Source organism: Calonectris borealis, chromosome 6 (assembly GCF_964195595.1).
Source record: "Calonectris borealis chromosome 6, bCalBor7.hap1.2, whole genome shotgun sequence".
Classification (NCBI taxonomy): domain Eukaryota; kingdom Metazoa; phylum Chordata; class Aves; order Procellariiformes; family Procellariidae; genus Calonectris; species Calonectris borealis.
The window spans coordinates 12870522-12888110 of record NC_134317.1 but is presented as its reverse complement, the minus strand read 5'-3'; the positions used below and the strand labels follow the sequence as shown (position 1 = coordinate 12888110).

Sequence of the window (17589 nt, the reverse complement as noted above, 5' to 3'; positions counted from 1 at the left end):
GTGAACTACAATGTGTGAATGCTGTGAGAAAGGGAGCATCCTGCTGAGGAGGGTAAAAGAGTATCAGAAAATGCATCTGATTTCTATAATGTAATAACCAAGCAGTCTGCTTATCTCCTCACTCCATCCCCTTCCATTGCTGATCTGTCCTCATGAGCTTCTTGTGGGGTTTTTTATTCCTCCTCCAGTTTTATCTGAGTTTCAGTGCTTATGAGCTCTGGGTGGTAGCTGTTCAGTAGGGTTAGTGTGTCATACATATATGGACATCTGCACAAAGTGGTTCCCTGCAGTCTGACTTGCCAAAATGACTGCTTAGCACCAGAGAGCTGCTTTTCAGCTGTGTCTGTTTGTCTTTAGCCCACAGGCACCTCAGCCACAGGCTCCGGAGACTCCCTGGGCAGATGAAGAAAATGTAGTTTATCACCTGACTGATGAGGACTTCGACAAGTTTATAAAAGATCATTCATCTGTGCTAGTGATGTTCCATGCACCATGTGAGTTTGGTTTTTTCCTATTCTGTACCTTGAGCCAAATGCTTGTTAACAAAACCAATGATGATTTTCTGTGGAGGTTTCACAGAGCCATGAACTCAAAGTCCAGGCTTTTCTTGTTTGTGATGATTGTTAAATACACAAGGCATGAAATGTTTGTGAAGTTGCTGACTTCAGGTTTAGGACGGAGATGTGCTACTAAAAGAGACGCTTTGTAGGCTGAATCAAAACATAACTGAAGAGTGTAATGATGCTTAAATAGTCTGGAGACTTACCATTTTACAGCATGATTTCCCATTTTCAGCTCATCTTCTGTGTTGTTTGCTTTCAAAGCAGAGCTCTGGTTGATTGAGCAACTCGACTTGAGAACCGTGAGCTACTAAGTCCTTGTTCATGGTTGCTGATGTGTCATTTTTTGAGCATTTTCATTCCTCTGCCACAGTTTGTTCTCTGGCAACATAAGGGGTGATGGTCATTAGGTATTGTGCTGAAGTACGCTAAAACTTGATCTAAGTTCAGAAAGTCCCCAGGACTTTTGAAAACTAATGCAGAGCTGGCAGTGATGCTACTTACTGTTTGACTGAGAATGCATTGGGATGATTTTTTTCATGACTTGTCATTTTAGCTTGAGCAATAAAATGCAGTGGGTTGCCCAGAGGTATTGCCTTCAGAATGCTGTTCCAGCCATGTCATCCTCCTGCGTGCTGTTGGGTGGAAGAGTGCGTTAGCCACTTTGTTCACTTAGGATGTAAGTTGTTTCAGCTACGTAGCTCGTTCTACCAATCCTTTGTGTCTGCGATGGAAGAGTCAGGCTCAAATCTGCTATGTTGGGTGATACACAGCTTCTGTCTCCTCTTGCTGCTGTGCTGGCAGTTGCACTTGGGTGAGATGTTCATTTTCATGGGCGTAGATTTGAAGGTTAGGGCTCTGGAGGCAGGCTGTGTGCTCACAGCTGAACAACGGAGGGTCTTGGCACGGAGGCTGAAATCCTGCTTCCCTTTAAGCCAGCAGGAGTTAGCTCCAAAATGCCTTTTTTGAAGGTCTGCTCATAAGACTCATTTGAAAAACATACCATAATGAATTTCCTTTGCCCGATGAAATGTCTAGGGATTTGATCCACTGAAGCAGGTGACTGGCTGCTGTTTTGTCGCTGTGTTCACTGGATTATTTGTACTAATGAAGGTGGGACCGGAGATTAACGCCTGGTCTGAAAACCAAAACACAAGTAGCAGAACTGATGAAGCCTGGTTTGCTCAGGAGTTATCCTTCGTTACCCAAATCCTTCCTTCCCCCAGCTTTCCGTGCACCCTGGCATGCAAGCGGCAGCACGGGCTGCTGCTCCTCGGAGCTGTACGCTTGCTGGTTTGGCTAAACAATGGCTGCCAAACAGAAATGTAACTGCTGAACTTCCCTCCTTTCCCCCTCTGTGCATAACGGTTAGGGATAAGTGTCCTCTCTCTCTAGCCCCAAATTTTTGTATTTTTACAGAGATTTAGTCATATTTGAAAACTTTGCCCTTTTTTGAGTTTGTAAATGGACAAAGGAGTCCAGTCACCTATTTGGGAGGAGGAAGAGAAGGAAGAAATTGGTGATTGGCCCTGCAAACCTTATTCCTTTGGGGAGTTAGATTAAAAATAGATGAATACACACAACTACAACCAAACTCTATAGTAAATTCAAGTTAGTTATAAGTCTGAACAGGGCTCTGTTCAGGTTTTTTTTTTAATATTTTCTAAAACACAAATAATACAATTTTAGGGATAACAATATTGTGGGACCTATGTGGAGAGGAGGGGCACTGCCAGCTAGGTGTGTTTTGTACTAAGGGGCATTCTGTGCTAAGGTACAGCAGTACTTTGGTAAATGCTGTTTTAAAAGTAAATCAAATGCCTGAATCGGCCTGTTGCAATCTCCTGATAACATGTTCCAGCTGCTCAGAATTGGGATAAAGAATGTTCTTTGCCAGAACAACTCCATTTTAAATGCAACTTGAATATTTGGGGCATTTTATTTACATTCAGGTAGTGGTATGCCTATGTGCAGAATCCAGCTTGTACTTGTTGTCCTGGTTTTGGCTGGGATGGAGTTGATTTTCTTCCTATTAACTGGCATAGTGCTGTGTTTTGGATGTAGTGTGAGAATAATGTTGATGACACGCTGATGTTTTGGTTGTTGCTAGGTATTGTTTACGCTAGTCAAGGACTTTTCATCTTCCCATGCCCTGCCAGATGTGCAGGGGGCTGGGAGGGAGTGTGGCCAGGGCGGCTGGCCCAGCTGGCCAATAGGCTATTCCATACCATATGACGTCATGCTCAGCATATAAGGCTGGGTGAAGAAGAAGGAGGGGGGATGTTCGGAGCGATGGCGTGTGTCTTCCCAAGTAACCGTTACGCGTGATGGAGCCCTGCTTTCCTGGCGATGGCTGAACACCTGCCTGCCGATGGGAAGTGGTGAATGAATTCCTTGCTTTGCTTTGCTTGTGTGCGTGGCTTTTGCTTTCCCTATTAAACTGTCTTTATCTCAACCCACGAGTTTTTCTCACTTTTACCCTTCTGATTCTCTCCCCCATCCCACCCGGCAGGGGGGGTGAGCGAGCGGCTGCGTGGTATTTGGCTGCTGCCAGGTTAAACCACGACACTTGTGTAAAAGATCTGTGTTTGTAAGAATCCTCTCTGGGCATCCTCAGCAGAGAGTGTAAGGCTTGCAAACTAATTAATGACAGACAACTATCATAAACAGTTATCTCCATGATTAAAAGATCTTCTCCTAGCACTTCTTAAATGTGCTAATGGAGTCACCTTATGAATATTAGGAGATAAATTACTCCAGTAAAAGAAGTGGTAAAACCAGAGGACTTCTTACTTGTTTTAACCTTGGTAGCTTAGGATGAGAAAGTTTTTTCTAAAAATTATGTATTAATAAAAAAAATTGTTGAAACAGATGTACAAAATAGGCCCAGAGCTCAGGGTATACTTCTGTGTAACTAAGAATAAGCAAGGGGATTTCAACACTGGCCTGGAATTAGCAAGTACTTAAAACCCTGCGTCACCATGCAGCATACACGTGACTTGGAGGTTTTCTAGCATACTATCAATCTTGTGTTCATGAGAAGTTCTTTTACCAGATGGAGAATTATTTCAGTGATGCTTTAATTGCATATAGTCAGATGGCCAATGCATTAATAGAGTGTAGTATTAAAAGATGTGTGCGGAATTGGAAGCTTTTTATCCCCCCCCTCCCCAAGTGCTGAAGATACAGCTGAACCAAACACATCCCTGGTAAATACCTGTGAACTGCAGAATTAGGCACTGTGGTGAATGTGGCCGGTTGGGTCTCCATGACTGTGGCTACTAATGATCATCCCTGAGGACCACACCGTAGTTATTTACAATCAGTTGCACTTACTAGCCCAATTAAAGGCATCACAGCATTTTGCGTTAAGTGCAGCCTAGCATAACTAGGTTCAACTAGAGCAGCTACGTGTGATTTAAACACATCAGGAAGGTCTGCAGCATGCAACTTGCACCTCTTGCTATCAGAGACCTTATACCTTTTCTGCAATAATTTAGCACAACCATTAAACAGAAGATGTGCTGCTTGGACTCGTTACTGCTGGCCCTGAGAAATGTGAGTGAGTGTGGGTGGGCAGGATGAGTGCATCCTGCTTTCGTTTTGCAGGTCACTAGGGACACAAAGCAGGATTTTTAACCTTCTGAAACTCCTTTGTAGAGCCCTTAAGAGGATGTTTAATAAATCTGAATATTTAGCATAGGTAAACAGCGACCCAACTAGCCAGGAGTCTGAAGGCATTCTCCCTCACCAGCCGTCTGTGAAGGATGTGCAGCATTGTGCTCCTTATTCAAGCATTTTGCTGAAATTTTGTAATTGCTGATTGCGAGCGTAGTGTTAACCTGGATATATCTAGACTGGAGTCTTGCAGACATCTAAAGTGTTTTTCCTGTGTGTTGCTATTGTACCCAGAAACTTCAGTTATGAACTGAGGTCTCTTACACTATACAAAAGAACAAATAAATGGCCCTTTCCCACAAAGGGTTTGGAGTTTTTGCTTGGATTGATCATATTTGCTAACACAAGATACCACAGTTGTGTTAGCGGGCCTGTTTCCGAGTCTGTAACAGAAGATGTATCACACTAACCAAAGCTATTTCTGAACCATAACATAAATAAAGGCACCTATGCAGCTTATGATAGTCTTCTGTTAGCAGTGAGAATAAAGATTTCATGTTTGTACGTGCTTCTTGATATCTGTGCCTATAGCTGATCAATTTATTTAGATGCCCAAGATGACAGCTGGGTTCTGAATGTCTCTAAATATGGGTTATGCTGCCAGTCAAATGTTGTTTAATGCTTTAGTGACACGGGGGCTCGCTGGGACTTGAAAATGCTCCTGAGTCACTTGAGCACAAAAAAGCCCTGTGTATGTTTTCAATTTCCTCATCAAACTGTTTGCTGAGTAAAATGCAATTTTAAAAATAATTCTGTCCAAAATATTGCCAAATTGGTGCAGGTTGTAGTCCTTCTGAGTTGACTTTGTCAAAGGAATAAAAACCGCAGGAATTTCCCTTTCTACATTTTTCGCAGCATTTTTCTCCAAAGCACATCTCAGAGTCTTGCACAAAATAAGCCTAACCAAGTCACTGATAAGTCAATTCAAATGCTACTGAAGGGTGTTTAAAGTCTAGGATTGAAATTAAAGTCAATTCAGAAATGGGTTCTGAAAGTGTCTGCTTTTCATGCACAGGAGTTACTTATCATTATGTTTTATTAACACAAATGACATTGCTAACATTTTAAAGCATACCTGTTCCTGCAGCCTCATGTAGCATAATGTCCTGGCGCCACCGCGAGCTGTAGCCTCCCTGGGTACGTTCCGTAAGCACAGATTTGAGTAGTCCCTGTTGCTAATGAGTGGTGGTCATCAGTCACCTCTGATGGTTGCTTGGGGTTGCTTCCCCGCCCCCCAATACCCCATCACCCATAACCAAGTTGGTTTTCCAGTGGTGATGCCAGAGGTAAGAGGGGAAAAAGGCACTTTGGCTGTACAGTTAGTGTGAGTGTGCATTTGCTTTTTAAAGGATTAAACTATTAAAATGTTTTTCCTGCAAAATTTCTTCCTTGTACATGAGCTTAAGTTCATGTTAAACCTGTCGTCTTCCCAGCCCTCTTCATAGGACTTCTTCAGAGACTTTAAGTAAGCTGTGGTTGCAGGACTTAAGGTTAGAAAAAATGTCAATACCCTTAGTGAGATATTGGAGCCATCACGGTTTTCCTCCCTTGCTAAGGAGGGAAGGCAGGGAAAATGCAGCGCTTCCCCCCCGCCCCCCAATTTGTTCTTGGAAACTGCTTTGGAGATGCAGCCCTATAAAAAGGTATAATGGAAGGGAGGGGCAAAAATAAATCTTGAGATGATAAAATGCACTATAGTTTTGATGTGTTGTTGAAATGTCTGTGAAATTCCTTTCCTGTCCTCGAATATTTTTTCTCCTTTTATAAGCCAGCCCGATAAATTACACAGTTGGTGCTTTCCAAAGCGAACTATTCAGCTTTGCAAGTTTTTAATTGCATGGGGAGCTGTTTTATCAATTTAGCTTTGAAAAACAGCTTTTCACACCCATCCCTCCTTCCCTCCTCCTTCTGGTGCATTAAAACCCAAGGTTTTAAGCCACTTTGTGGACTCATTATTAAGAATGCCAGCCAATTAGCCCAATAGAAGATGAAGGCCTCCAGCTTCTAACCAAGCAGTGGACTTGGATCTCTCCCTGCCAGCGCACCATCACTGGTTTCAGTGGACTTGTTTTTGTTTCTTACTGCTGCATGTGGTGAGATTAGGATGTAGGAATCCACTGCTCACTTTAAATATAAAGTGAAGAAAACCCAAAATGTGCTCACAAAATCAAATCTTTTTTTCAAACTGGGTTTTACAACTATAAATAAATAAGTCTCCCTTTCAGACCCCCACTGGTTCCTTATGAAAGCAAGCTACCATTGCAGTGAGTGCTAATTGGTATGTCTGTTGGCAGCCTCAGCAGAAAGGCCACGAGTTGAAAAGGCTGAAGAATTAATTTACTGTGCAACCTGAAAAAATAGCCTTTCCAGCACAGGTCAGCAGCAGCCTAACATTGGCAGCCTGTGATAAATAAATAAAAAAAATCTTAAGTTTTTCCATGCTAATTCATGATTCAATCAAGGATATATTTTTTTAAATGTAAACCAATGCAGTTGCACCGGTTAACTGGAGGTTAAAGGCTTGTGGGTTATCTAGGCAGCACCGAGTGTGGAATGGATGGAAGTATTCTTTAATTTTTATTTGTCCCTGTCATACCTGACATTTGTGATTTTTAAAATAAAATGTTGGCAGTGTTCAGTGGCTACACAGAGAGCTTTTGGCATCTTCTTCAGATGTACAGCCTCTAGGATAAAGACGAACAGTAGGTAGCTGGGAAGCTGTTCTTGTTAGATCCGTGCTAGGAACTCCCTTAATTTATTTGACATCATCTAGTGGTAGATCTTTGTAAGAAGCTTCTGCATGTCTCTATTGATGGTATCAGTTTAATTCAGGTGGAAAACATTCTTTCCTCACCAAAGGTCTGCCTTTGGGCCTCAGCCTTGGCCCCAACCAAATTGGGTGTTTCGAGGAGAAGCCTGGCTCGTGTCCTCGTGGAGGGGTGTCAGGTAGCTTCCCAGGAGGAATGTCAGCAGCAGCAGTAATAGCATCTATTCCAGTATTACTCCACATCTGCACTCTGCCGTTGTTTCCAGTTGTATAATGTTGATCAGCCCTTGGTTGAAGATACTTCTGTGTGAGAAGAGCTTATTGAACGGCAGAAGTTGCAGAGAAGGGCTGTGTTTTCAAAGTGCACTTTAGCTGTGTGAAATGGCAGGGAGTTGAAAACCAAAAGCTTGGCAGGATGTAGCCCTCAGTCAAGGGTTTGCTTTAGAGTTTCCTGAAAGGTCTTTATAAGCTTTGACAATCCAAAAATTGGAATTTCCGTATGGGCAACACTTTAGAAACAATTGTGCCCATTATTTGGTGATGCTGTAGTCAGAGAAGAAAACAAAGGCAAGTGGTTCTGTGCTGCCTTGGCTGCAGCCTGAAAGGATTACTGGAAGTTTGTAGTGTGTAAGGCACGTCGTGTATTTGGAAGCTTGGCAGATGCCATATCCACATAATATAGCTGTGTATACTAGTCCATGAAATGATACACAAGGAGACATGTATGTGTCAAGGTGCTTGTTGTGAGCTGGATCCTGTTCCTACTAGACCCCACAAAAATGTTCTCCTTGCTCTTAGAGTAATTAGAGAAAGCTTTGAACAAGGGAAACTTTTTGGACCATTATGTAGGTCATAGGCAGTACCTACCTCTGTTGGGTTTCTTGGTGAAGCAGTGCAGATGTCAGGATGGGCTGTTGCAATGCCCGATCACTGAAAGATTGAATTGTTGTGCAAGGGCACTCGGATGATGAATGTTGCTGTTTAAGAGTCTGGATAGACAGGTGGAGAGAAGAGATCTGCTTCAGTTTCAGCATTGCGTTTCCTGACTCTTTACATCCCTAGGTGCCTAACTTTAATGTTGCCTTAATGCATTTTTAATGGAATGTATAATAAAATGCTTCCCTGGACAAGTGTAAATTGTGCCAACTTTCTGTTCATGGTGTGTATGTACTTTTTAGCTGTATGTTACTGTCAGGCTCCTGGAACAGATATATCCTTTATATAAAGCGGTTAGAAACAGGTAAATTCTTGGCTCCTGAAGCTGCTTCCACTGAAGTGAGCAAGTTCTGACTGTTGATTTCAGAGAGAGGAGGACTGGGACACTCAGCCTAGGTTCATCAATATTTAAAAGCGTGTAAGTCTACGACAGGATGTTGCTTGATATTACATATGTTTGAATATCACCAAAAATCTCGGGGAGTGTAAACTGTTCAGTGCAATGACTTGCCAGCGCAATGACCTGCCTCATTAAACTACTTACAGCAATGATTTTCAGTGGAGATGTAATCACACATTAAAACAGGAGTTCTTGAGAATGCAGCAAACCAGGAAAATGAAGAACCTGACATGAATTTCTCCTTTAATGACCATCCCACTTACGTTTCTTGAGGTAAAAATCAATATGGATTTTTAGTGGTACTTAATACAAATAGGAATGTGGAGAGTATAAAAATCCTAATAACTAGCTTGTGCAGTAAAACTTGGTAGGACACCTAATGAAAAGGGTGAGGACAGTAATGATGGAGTCCATTGTCTCTTTTGTATTGGTCTTCTGATACTAGAGCACACAGTTCGTATAAGAAGATTGTCTTTTTGAAGCAGTTTGTGCTCTTTGAGCAGGGTGAAGTCATAAAAAAGGATGATCCAGTGATAAAAGCAATAGCCTTGGCCTGGAGATATAAAAGTTTAGTTCCTTGCCTTGCTTTGATTTGTACAATCGTGACCCAAGTTGCTAAATATTTGCCTCGATTTCCAGTCTGTGAAGTGGAGATAACATTTCACTTTGCGTGGGAGTTATATGTAGCGAGCCACGTCCAGACTGTGAGATGCTCCAGTATTGCAAAAATTGGGATAGGGAAGGGATATCATAACTGAACGTTGCAAAGACTTGATTAACACGAAGGAAGTAAGACGATGCCTTTGGCGTTTCCTACTCTGTGGCAGGCAGTCAGGCTTTTGGCCCCCAAGTTTGGGAAACCCCATCTGCCACCGGGTGAGGATACAGCTCAGACAGGATTATCGCAGCTAGAGCTGATGACTTGCAGCCTGGTTACAGCCGGTGCCGGGACTTGAAGGGAGGAGCCTTGGCTTGCTCTGGTTCAGCTTCATAACAGAAAAAGTAGCAAAACCAGACTTTTGGGGCATTTGTGGCTACTTTGCCTTCGGGCTGGATCTCGACTTGCTGCGTGCCATGGTGCTGTTCTGGGGGCACAGCGTGTACTTTGAACAACTTACTTGCTAGCAGTTGTGGGTATCGAGAGCAGTATGCAGGACAGTGGTAAAGGAGGAAAGAAAGGAGCTGAACTGTAGATAATTCGGTTTCGTGAAATTTGGGGCATTTGTTCAAAATGCATCGCTGTATGCTCACCTCCAATAGGGAGTAATTAGTTTCTCCATTAAAGAAGACATTTGCGAAGGCTATTCCGATCAGAGAAGAGTCTTCCTGTGAATGTGTGGCAGGTGGTGTGAAGGGAACATTAGTTTCTTTGGGGATTTGCTGCCTCATTTCTCGCGTTACTATTGCCTTCCCTTTCTCCTAAAAAGTCCTTACCGACTAACTGAGACTACTGCAAACGAGTAGCTATGGCTGCTGGAGAGCCAAGGGGCAGCTGAGAGATGACAGCTGAAGGGAGACTCGCCCCATTGTCCCCTTCTCTGGGTGTCTGTTGTAGATTATTAAGTTATTCAGAGTGGTCTTTTAAAGGACTTCTGTAATTTAGCTGGCCTTTTTGGTCCAGTGAAAGTCCTCATCTGAGTGTGCAGAGTGGGTGACTGTCCTCCCGCAAGCTTGACCCTGGTGTGCGTATAAGCCCTTAATGCTCTCATGGTAAGTTCTGATAGGAGTGAAGCGTAACTTACTTTTATAGATTCACTTCGCTTGCCTCTAATGATGGGTTAGCAGTAGGAATTAGCTTTAAGAATTAAGCACCAGGTTTATTTCTTCTGAAATAAATTAATTGCCTTGCCTGGATAAGCTTAATATATGGTGCAGGGCTCTCATTTGGAAAGTGCCTTACAGTATCTCTGCTACTTGAATCATTACCAGTAGAGTTTCATTATCAAGTTTATCTTCCTAAATACTTTATGGCTTCAATTTTTATTATCCTGTGGAAGGTAGAGTAGAGAACTTACTTTAAAGGGCAAATAATGAACAGAGAAACCTACAGTGAAAGATTGCTTGCCTGCCTGTCTGCTCCTTATGCCCTTTCAGATGGTGAATCGGCAAGTGACGCTGTCTTTCTGAGTTATTAATAAACGAATCTATTGCTTTGATACTGAGGGTATTGTGCTGATGGTGGAGGTGTGTCTTCTGGGGTCCCAACTGCTTGTGGTTAGCAAGCATCCCAGCACACTTCTCCTAAGTAGGTGAATGCATCTCAGCTGGTAACCACTTTTGCTCTGATTTTGGACAAAAAGTGTGCATTCTGCATAGTATCCCTTCCTGATGCTTGACTTTTATAGGTATCTTCACAGTAACAGCCAATGTCACCATTGCTTTTATCAGCCCTGCCCCATAAGCTTAAGTGCTTTGGGGTGTACCTTACTTAGGAAGATCTCTTTGCGTTGCATCCATTTTGCTGATGATTTTACAGATTTCATCCTAGGAAATCATTTGCTTGCTATGCTGTTTTCCTGAGCTGGACATTGAAAGCTGTTTCATCTAACCTCTGTTCTCTGGCATTTTCATTGCTAAATCCAAAGTCTTCCATAGTGGGGTAAGAGTGTGAGGGAAAGCAGTGCAGCTTCTCTTCCCTCTCCAAGGCGAAATTTTATTGATCACCTGACAATGGAGAAGGGGGGAGATCTTTTTTAGATGTAGAATAATTATGATTTAATTGAGAAGGAAACCTTCTGGTGGTATTTTTCATAAACTCTCAACAATTTCACCTTAAGGCAGCCATGTCTCTTTCACATTTCAATAGGGGAAGATTAATTTTCAACACCTACTCAGGGCCATGTTCCTCCAAGCTGATGTAGGAAGTGTAATTCCTATCTCCCGATGCCAACTGATCCACCTTCCTTCACTTCTTTTCCCACCCAAGAGGGATGGTAGGAGGCACCATTGTCTCCCAACACTGATTTCTACCAGTTGCACCATATAGTTTTGACTAAGAGGGTATATACATGCAGTGTAATCTCCAATAGCTGGAAGCTGAAGCCAGATTTGGAATGGAAATAAAGAATCATGAGATTTTTCTTGTTAGTTTATTTTAAATAAAGATGGTGATCAGCTTAAAGATCTTTCCTGGACGCATGTTGGAGTCTGTGCCGTTGCAGATGAGGATATGTTTTTCAAAGGCCAATTTCAGGAGCCTGGCTCAGCCAGGGCTCCCTGAAGGGTTAAAAGCAGAGAGGGCGCACTCTGAGGGCAAGACACAGCAGAAATCTCTCTCCCTGCGTAACTCTCAGGGACCCCTGGGAGGTAGCAGTCTGTGGCTGAGTTAGCCTTGGAGAATATTCACCCTTTGCCCTGAGCCTTTACGTCAAAAGAAGATATGCTCCAGCGTGATCAGAAATGAAGGCAGAAGCATGTGTTATGCAGGAGGTCATCAGAGCTGTTGTCTTTTAAATCCATGGAGGCAGCCTGCAGGACCCGCTCAGTGTTTCTCCCCTGCTGTGCTGAGCCTTCCTCTGCCGAGTTCTGTTGCTGGCTCAAGGTAGCCCTTCTGCTGGAGCTGCGAGTGTGGCATGGATGCAGACAGGGTTCCCGGAGGATACATTTGGTTAAACTCTCTTCTCAGTTTGATTGTATTTATCTTGTGTAATGCAGTGATCCAACTGTCTTTTTAAAAAAAAAATAAATAATCCAAACTCTTACTGTAACTGTCTAAGGCCGTTACGAATCTTCTTCTGTTGAGCAGTTTCAGTGATGCTGGGGTGGAAACAATTATGCCAGCATACAAAAGATGATCAAGAATTGGATTTCAAATGCTTTCACCTCTACAACCAAGGTGATCAAGTAGGGAGGTGAGGCTTGGCTCGCTCAGCGTGCATCCCCATGTACCAGGCAAGTGTCAGTTCACATGGTGTTGGCGTGTTCCTGTGGCCTGATCAGGAGGTCATTTGTGTCCGTCTGAATCGTTTGGTAGTGACCCACACTGTGCTACTCTATTTTTCTCAGTGCCGTGAGACTTTCCCCTGGGGACGTGTGTGCTCTGCAGCACACGCATAAGGCGCTCCCAAGAGGGGTCACTACCGCCTTAGGAGGTCGTACGACTAGGAGAAGGGGTGACTGATTTGTAGTCATTTTGTGCCCCGACTTCACACAGAAAAGCTGCTGGAAGCAGGCAGGGACTTTCTTCTCTGTGCACATGCTGGGACTGGATTTGCACAGATCATTGCACGCACAGATTGACTGCACTGTGAGTCTGTGGCAACGCCAGTGAGGTGGTGATCATGGCGGGGACGAGATGCTGTACTGCTCTCCTGTCACTGGGATGAACTGTGCAGCCCACGCAGCCGAGGCGTTAGGCTGCAACCGCATAAATGTGGCATGACTGCAATAATCCAAACTGCTGAAGTATTTTCCTTCTAATTCTGTATTTCTGGTTCCTCAGAGTCTTTTCCAGGCTGACCTTTCACAGGCTTTGTCTTTTGTAAAGCCATAAAGTTGTTTGCTTGTCACTGATCCCTAAGCAATGTAATAGTTGGTCAAATCAAACCTGCCTTTAAAAGTACAGTAATGAGGTGGGGGGGTCTGCATTTGTGTATGCGTGCTGTATGCTGTTGAAAATTTGAATTCAATATCATGTTAAAGATGTTGAAGCTGTTTCTGCTGATCTTATAAGAAAGCATCAAGCCTTGAAACATCTTTGTTTTCAAGTATCTGGAATTTTACCTGGGTGAGCAGTGCTGCTGGTGAGAAGGGGATGGATGGTTTGGTGGGAGTAAGTACCCAGAGGGAAGAGGGTGGATAAAATTTCTTGAACTCCTGATCTTTCATAAGGTGATTTTTTTTTTTTTTTTAAAGCAGAAACCTGGAGATCTGGGCATGGCCTGATGGCTATGACCATTATGACTATTAAGTGAACATGCAACCAACACGGTTGCAAATTTGTACCTGTAATTACAGGGAGAAACAGCTGCTTTTGTCATCCTCCCTCCCTGTCAAATTTGTGGATGATTTCCCATCAGATGTCTGCAATGCAGACGGCTAAATTAGGCAAGGGAATGTGCAGCTGTTGTAGTTTATGCTCTCCTACACTGGTGAAGGAACTGTAAGCTGCCTCATGTCAAACCTACTCTTTTACATGATGCATACGAAACCTTTGTACGTTGAAGGCTTCCATGGCAGAAGAGAATACATTTGTGTTCTCGCGTAGGTGATAAGAGGGCTGGGACTTGTGTGTGTATCCTTGCCCTGGCTGCAAGAATTGTGTCTCCCACCCATGTACATACTCTTGCTTTTATATATACAGGTGTATGTTCAAAGTTAACAACAAGGCACGTATAAGGGTGCCTGGCTATTCCGCGGTGTTGAGAGGTCACTGCTTCTCTGGGATTAGGAATGGAGAAACCAAAGGTGTATCCCCAGGTGTTAAATGTTTAGAGAGCAAAGGTGCATCTGGATTTTTTGAGATTTTTTTTTTCTTTTTTTGAAGTTGTCTGTAAATCTTCTGTGAGTGTAGTCTGAACTGCCAGTGACCCACATGCTGAAAGCAGGACATGCTTTGTGCTTCAAATTTGCTTTCTCATCAGGCTAATGGAGGTATTTTTGGTATGCAGCTATAGATGGAAGTAGAGCTGGCATGATACAATAAATAGCCGGTAGATGATAACAGTACTCAAGCAGTCTGTCAATGGCAGAAACGTAATGATTCTTTAAAATCTTTATTTGCAATTTAATTTATCTCTAGGGTTCTTCATGTCAGAAATTCCTTGTCCACAGCTGCCTGGATGTAGGCTTTTATCTCTTGCTTACAGTCACATACACTTCAGATCCTCGGACAATGTTGTCTTGAAATGAGAGGACGTGACCAAAAGCATGGTGTTTATTTATATAGGCATAATAACCTGAAAGAAGCAAACAGTGAATGACAGAGAGAAAGAGATTTATGTTCTGGGGACTGCGCTAAGACAGCATATGCAGGAGCTTAGCTGGAGCTGCTTGACTGGTTTTCTGCCTGTCTTCTGCAGGCAAAACTTGGTTTTAACAGTAGAATTGTTTGCGTTAGTTCACCTCCGAAAACATTTGGAGCAACTGTGCTCTGTATTGTGAGTCTTTGCCATGGTGCCAAACATGCTGCTGTAAACAAATATTGATATTTACTTGGAAAAAAAAAGTTGCTTGGTGCATTTGTTAACCTTCCCTTTGTCAGTGTGCTACTCGCCCTTGCACGTTAGCATTGCTCTGTCCACACTTGGCCTTTGCCTCTGCACTTGACTACGGCGCATGCTGGGAAGGACAAAGTGCTGAGCGAGTGTTGTCCTCTGCTCTGTGGTGGGATTCTGGAGGAAGGTGACTTCTCTGCACTGGGGCGATCTGGGGACCTGTGATCACCGTCGTTCTGGGGGTGCAGCTGAGCTAAGCTGTGTGACAGCGACTGCACTGAAGGTGCCTGGCTGCACAGTGCAAGTGAGAAGATTGATTATAAATAAACTGGGAAAACGGAATCCTTGCTTCATTTAGACATCTATTTTAAAAACAATTAGCAAGGCCTGTCTTGTACCAGATGCCCTAGCACTGATTTTTGTAAGCTTTGACTTCTTTTTCCTGTCTTGTAACACTCCTCCTTTACACTTACTCCGTGTGCTCTTTTCCATTCGAGCACCTTGGCCCTTGCAGCCTGGGGCTCCTTTTGTGCAAGAGGAGCAAGATGAGGTGTTGAGAGGTCAAAGGAGTTGTCCAGAACTGTTCAGGAGAGCTAGGCACTGATGGAGATGGAGAGTAACTCTGACTTGCATCTCCAGGGGAGCTACTTGTCTTCTGCAAGAAAAGACCGAGGCTGTGGGAGTCCTCTTGTGTAGATACCTACAAGTCCCTTGGGTGTTCACCAGCCATGACCCAGAGAGGCTCAGAGGATGTCAGAGCTTGGAGTAGGCTGCAGGTCATCCTTGTGTTGACTGCAACCTTTCTCTTCTCACCTGGGATTGAATGAGTTGCTTCCCTTGCTTAGTCTTTTAGTTTTAATGTCAGTACACACTTGACACGACAGTGCATCTTCAAAGAGCACATCTATCACAGATGCCCATACAGACCTGCAGGCTTCCTTCCACTGTCTCAGCAGACTCATGCAGCACATTGGAGTATCTGGGCTAAGGGCCTGTAGGGTTGTTGTTATTTACCCATTCATTTTATGAACAGAAAACATCTAAAAAACTAGAGGAGCTTAGCGCAGAGGGATACAGCTGCTGCTGAATAACCTGATGTAGCAGTCAAAGGAGAGGCAGTGACCTTGGAATTCGTTTAAATTACTTTTTCATTGGCCCTGAGAATTCAATGGCAATCCTCACAGGATTATTGAAAGGTAGGGATAAATAATCATAGGAGAGATTAATTGATTTGCAGTGTGTAGGTCTGACTTCTAATTCATATCTCCCCTTTTCTGCAATGGTAGGTGGAAGCAGGCTGTAGCACGGAATAGCAAAATTCTCATAAAGATGGCCAGAGAAGCATTTTTATCGTGGGAGAAGCTCTTAAGATTCGTTGTCCCTCTTTCAGATTCAGTTTAATGTGGAGGCTTTTTTTTCCAGGCTGGCATATCGTGCTGTCCTCTGTCAGGGGTAGAACAAGCATTGCATGATAAAGATTTGAGGACTTCAGTTTGCATTTAAGTGCCTTGAAAGACCTGATCCTGCTTCCCATTTTATTTTAAGCATGAGTTAGCTTTGTGGCAGTCAGTAGTGCTGTGTCTGTGTGATGTTCATGAAAGAACCCAGAACAGTGACATTTCATAGTCTGGATATCTTCCTCCAAAATATTACTTACATGAATTTCAGATGCTTTGGATTGTTTTTTATTTCCTGGGCAAAGCATGCCTAGCTTGTTTGGGTTTTTTTTCTGTGCATAGGTTTGTGAAAACTCAGGTTGTTTGATGCTTTTGGTTGATCAGATCTAATATTACTGATTGTGGAATACAGTGTAGATTGTGTGGGTACCGTATCTAGAGCACAGTATGAAGCTTGCTCTGGCTGGAGGTCACGCTGTGTAAAGCCCACCACCAAAGGTGAAGTTACCCCTGCAAAAAAGTATTTTTTTGTACAAATTTGAGCTAGCTAATTCAGAGGGGTTCCCAGGTATCTGAGCTGGGACTCGAGATGCCCTTTGTTTAGAAGTGAGGAAGAGCACAAAATGAATAAAGTTCCCTGCTCCTAAAAGGAGAAATAAATCAACTTGGGCAGGTGTCAAAGGGAACTGTCAGCCTCTTCTACAAAGCCATATGCCTGCAAGTTTTCTGTGGGTGGCAAATAAATCATTTTGCCAGCCTCTTTCGTGATCTTAACCAAGACAAGGAGTGCTGAGACAGTAACTTTTCCTCAGCCTTTTCCAGCTTCTTCCTGAATTCACCTCTGAAGCTGTTCGCATCAGGTTCCCAGCTTGGTGGCACATGCTCCTGCCACCATGTAAAACCAAAGCAAAGCTTCCTCCTCCGGCTGAGATCCCCTCGTTCTGCTGCTCCTACCACGTTAAAGCATTGGTTTTTTGCTCAAGAGGAGGACATGGGGCTTTTTAATCCTGTAGTTGCTATGCAGATGACTAAGTGGTATGGACCTTAGCAGCTCTTTGAACTGGAGTTTGGTCTGGGATCAACCGTTTGGATATTTGCTGTAATTCTCGGGTGGGATTTGCAGTCTTTATTCGAATGTATCCACCCTGTTCTATAAACATGCCCTGAAAGCGTTTCATGGTGTGCTGCAGTGGTTGGAGCCCTGCTGAAGTCCCTGTTTGCTGTGGTGAAGTTACACCTGGATATCTTACTGCTTCTCGGCTGCGAGCGCTCTTTGACTTGTGCTGTATAGAACATGGTTGTCTGGTCGTGTTCAAGCTTAGGTTTGTGTCTGCTGGCTTCGGCAGTCATCACATTATTGGGAATCAAAGCAGCGCTGAGATTCAGAGTCTTGGTTTATTTTCTTTTAGACAGTGGTGTAAAAATAGCCCCAACCCTGTTGCCCATACACCTCAGAAATGGCTTTTGCTGAAGCTGCATTGAAGCAGATTTCTAGCTGTATTTTCTGATACCACTTTCAAACGCTCAGCAAAGTCTGGGCCTTCAAATGCCTGTTCCAACAATAACAGCTGAAGAAAGAAAAGCTGGCTGCTGCTGCAAACAAGAGGAAAAAGCGCGGTGACGGATTGTATTGAGATTACATTGCACCGGGGCAGGCGAGTGTGGTGCGTCTGGGTTGTGCCGTGCGCCTTATTAC

General features: G+C 43.5%; 1 protein-coding gene across 2 annotated transcripts in view; it reads left to right on the top strand.

Annotated features, from left to right (window-relative positions):
- Positions 1-17589, top strand: part of PDIA5 (protein disulfide isomerase family A member 5) — a 106023-nt gene that overhangs the window by 52092 nt on the left and 36342 nt on the right. For both annotated transcript variants that reach the window (XM_075152866.1, XM_075152867.1), the window contains exon 11: positions 358-494. In XM_075152866.1, coding sequence (XP_075008967.1) covers positions 358-494 — 137 coding nt within the window. The remainder of the gene's footprint in view (positions 1-357; positions 495-17589) is intronic.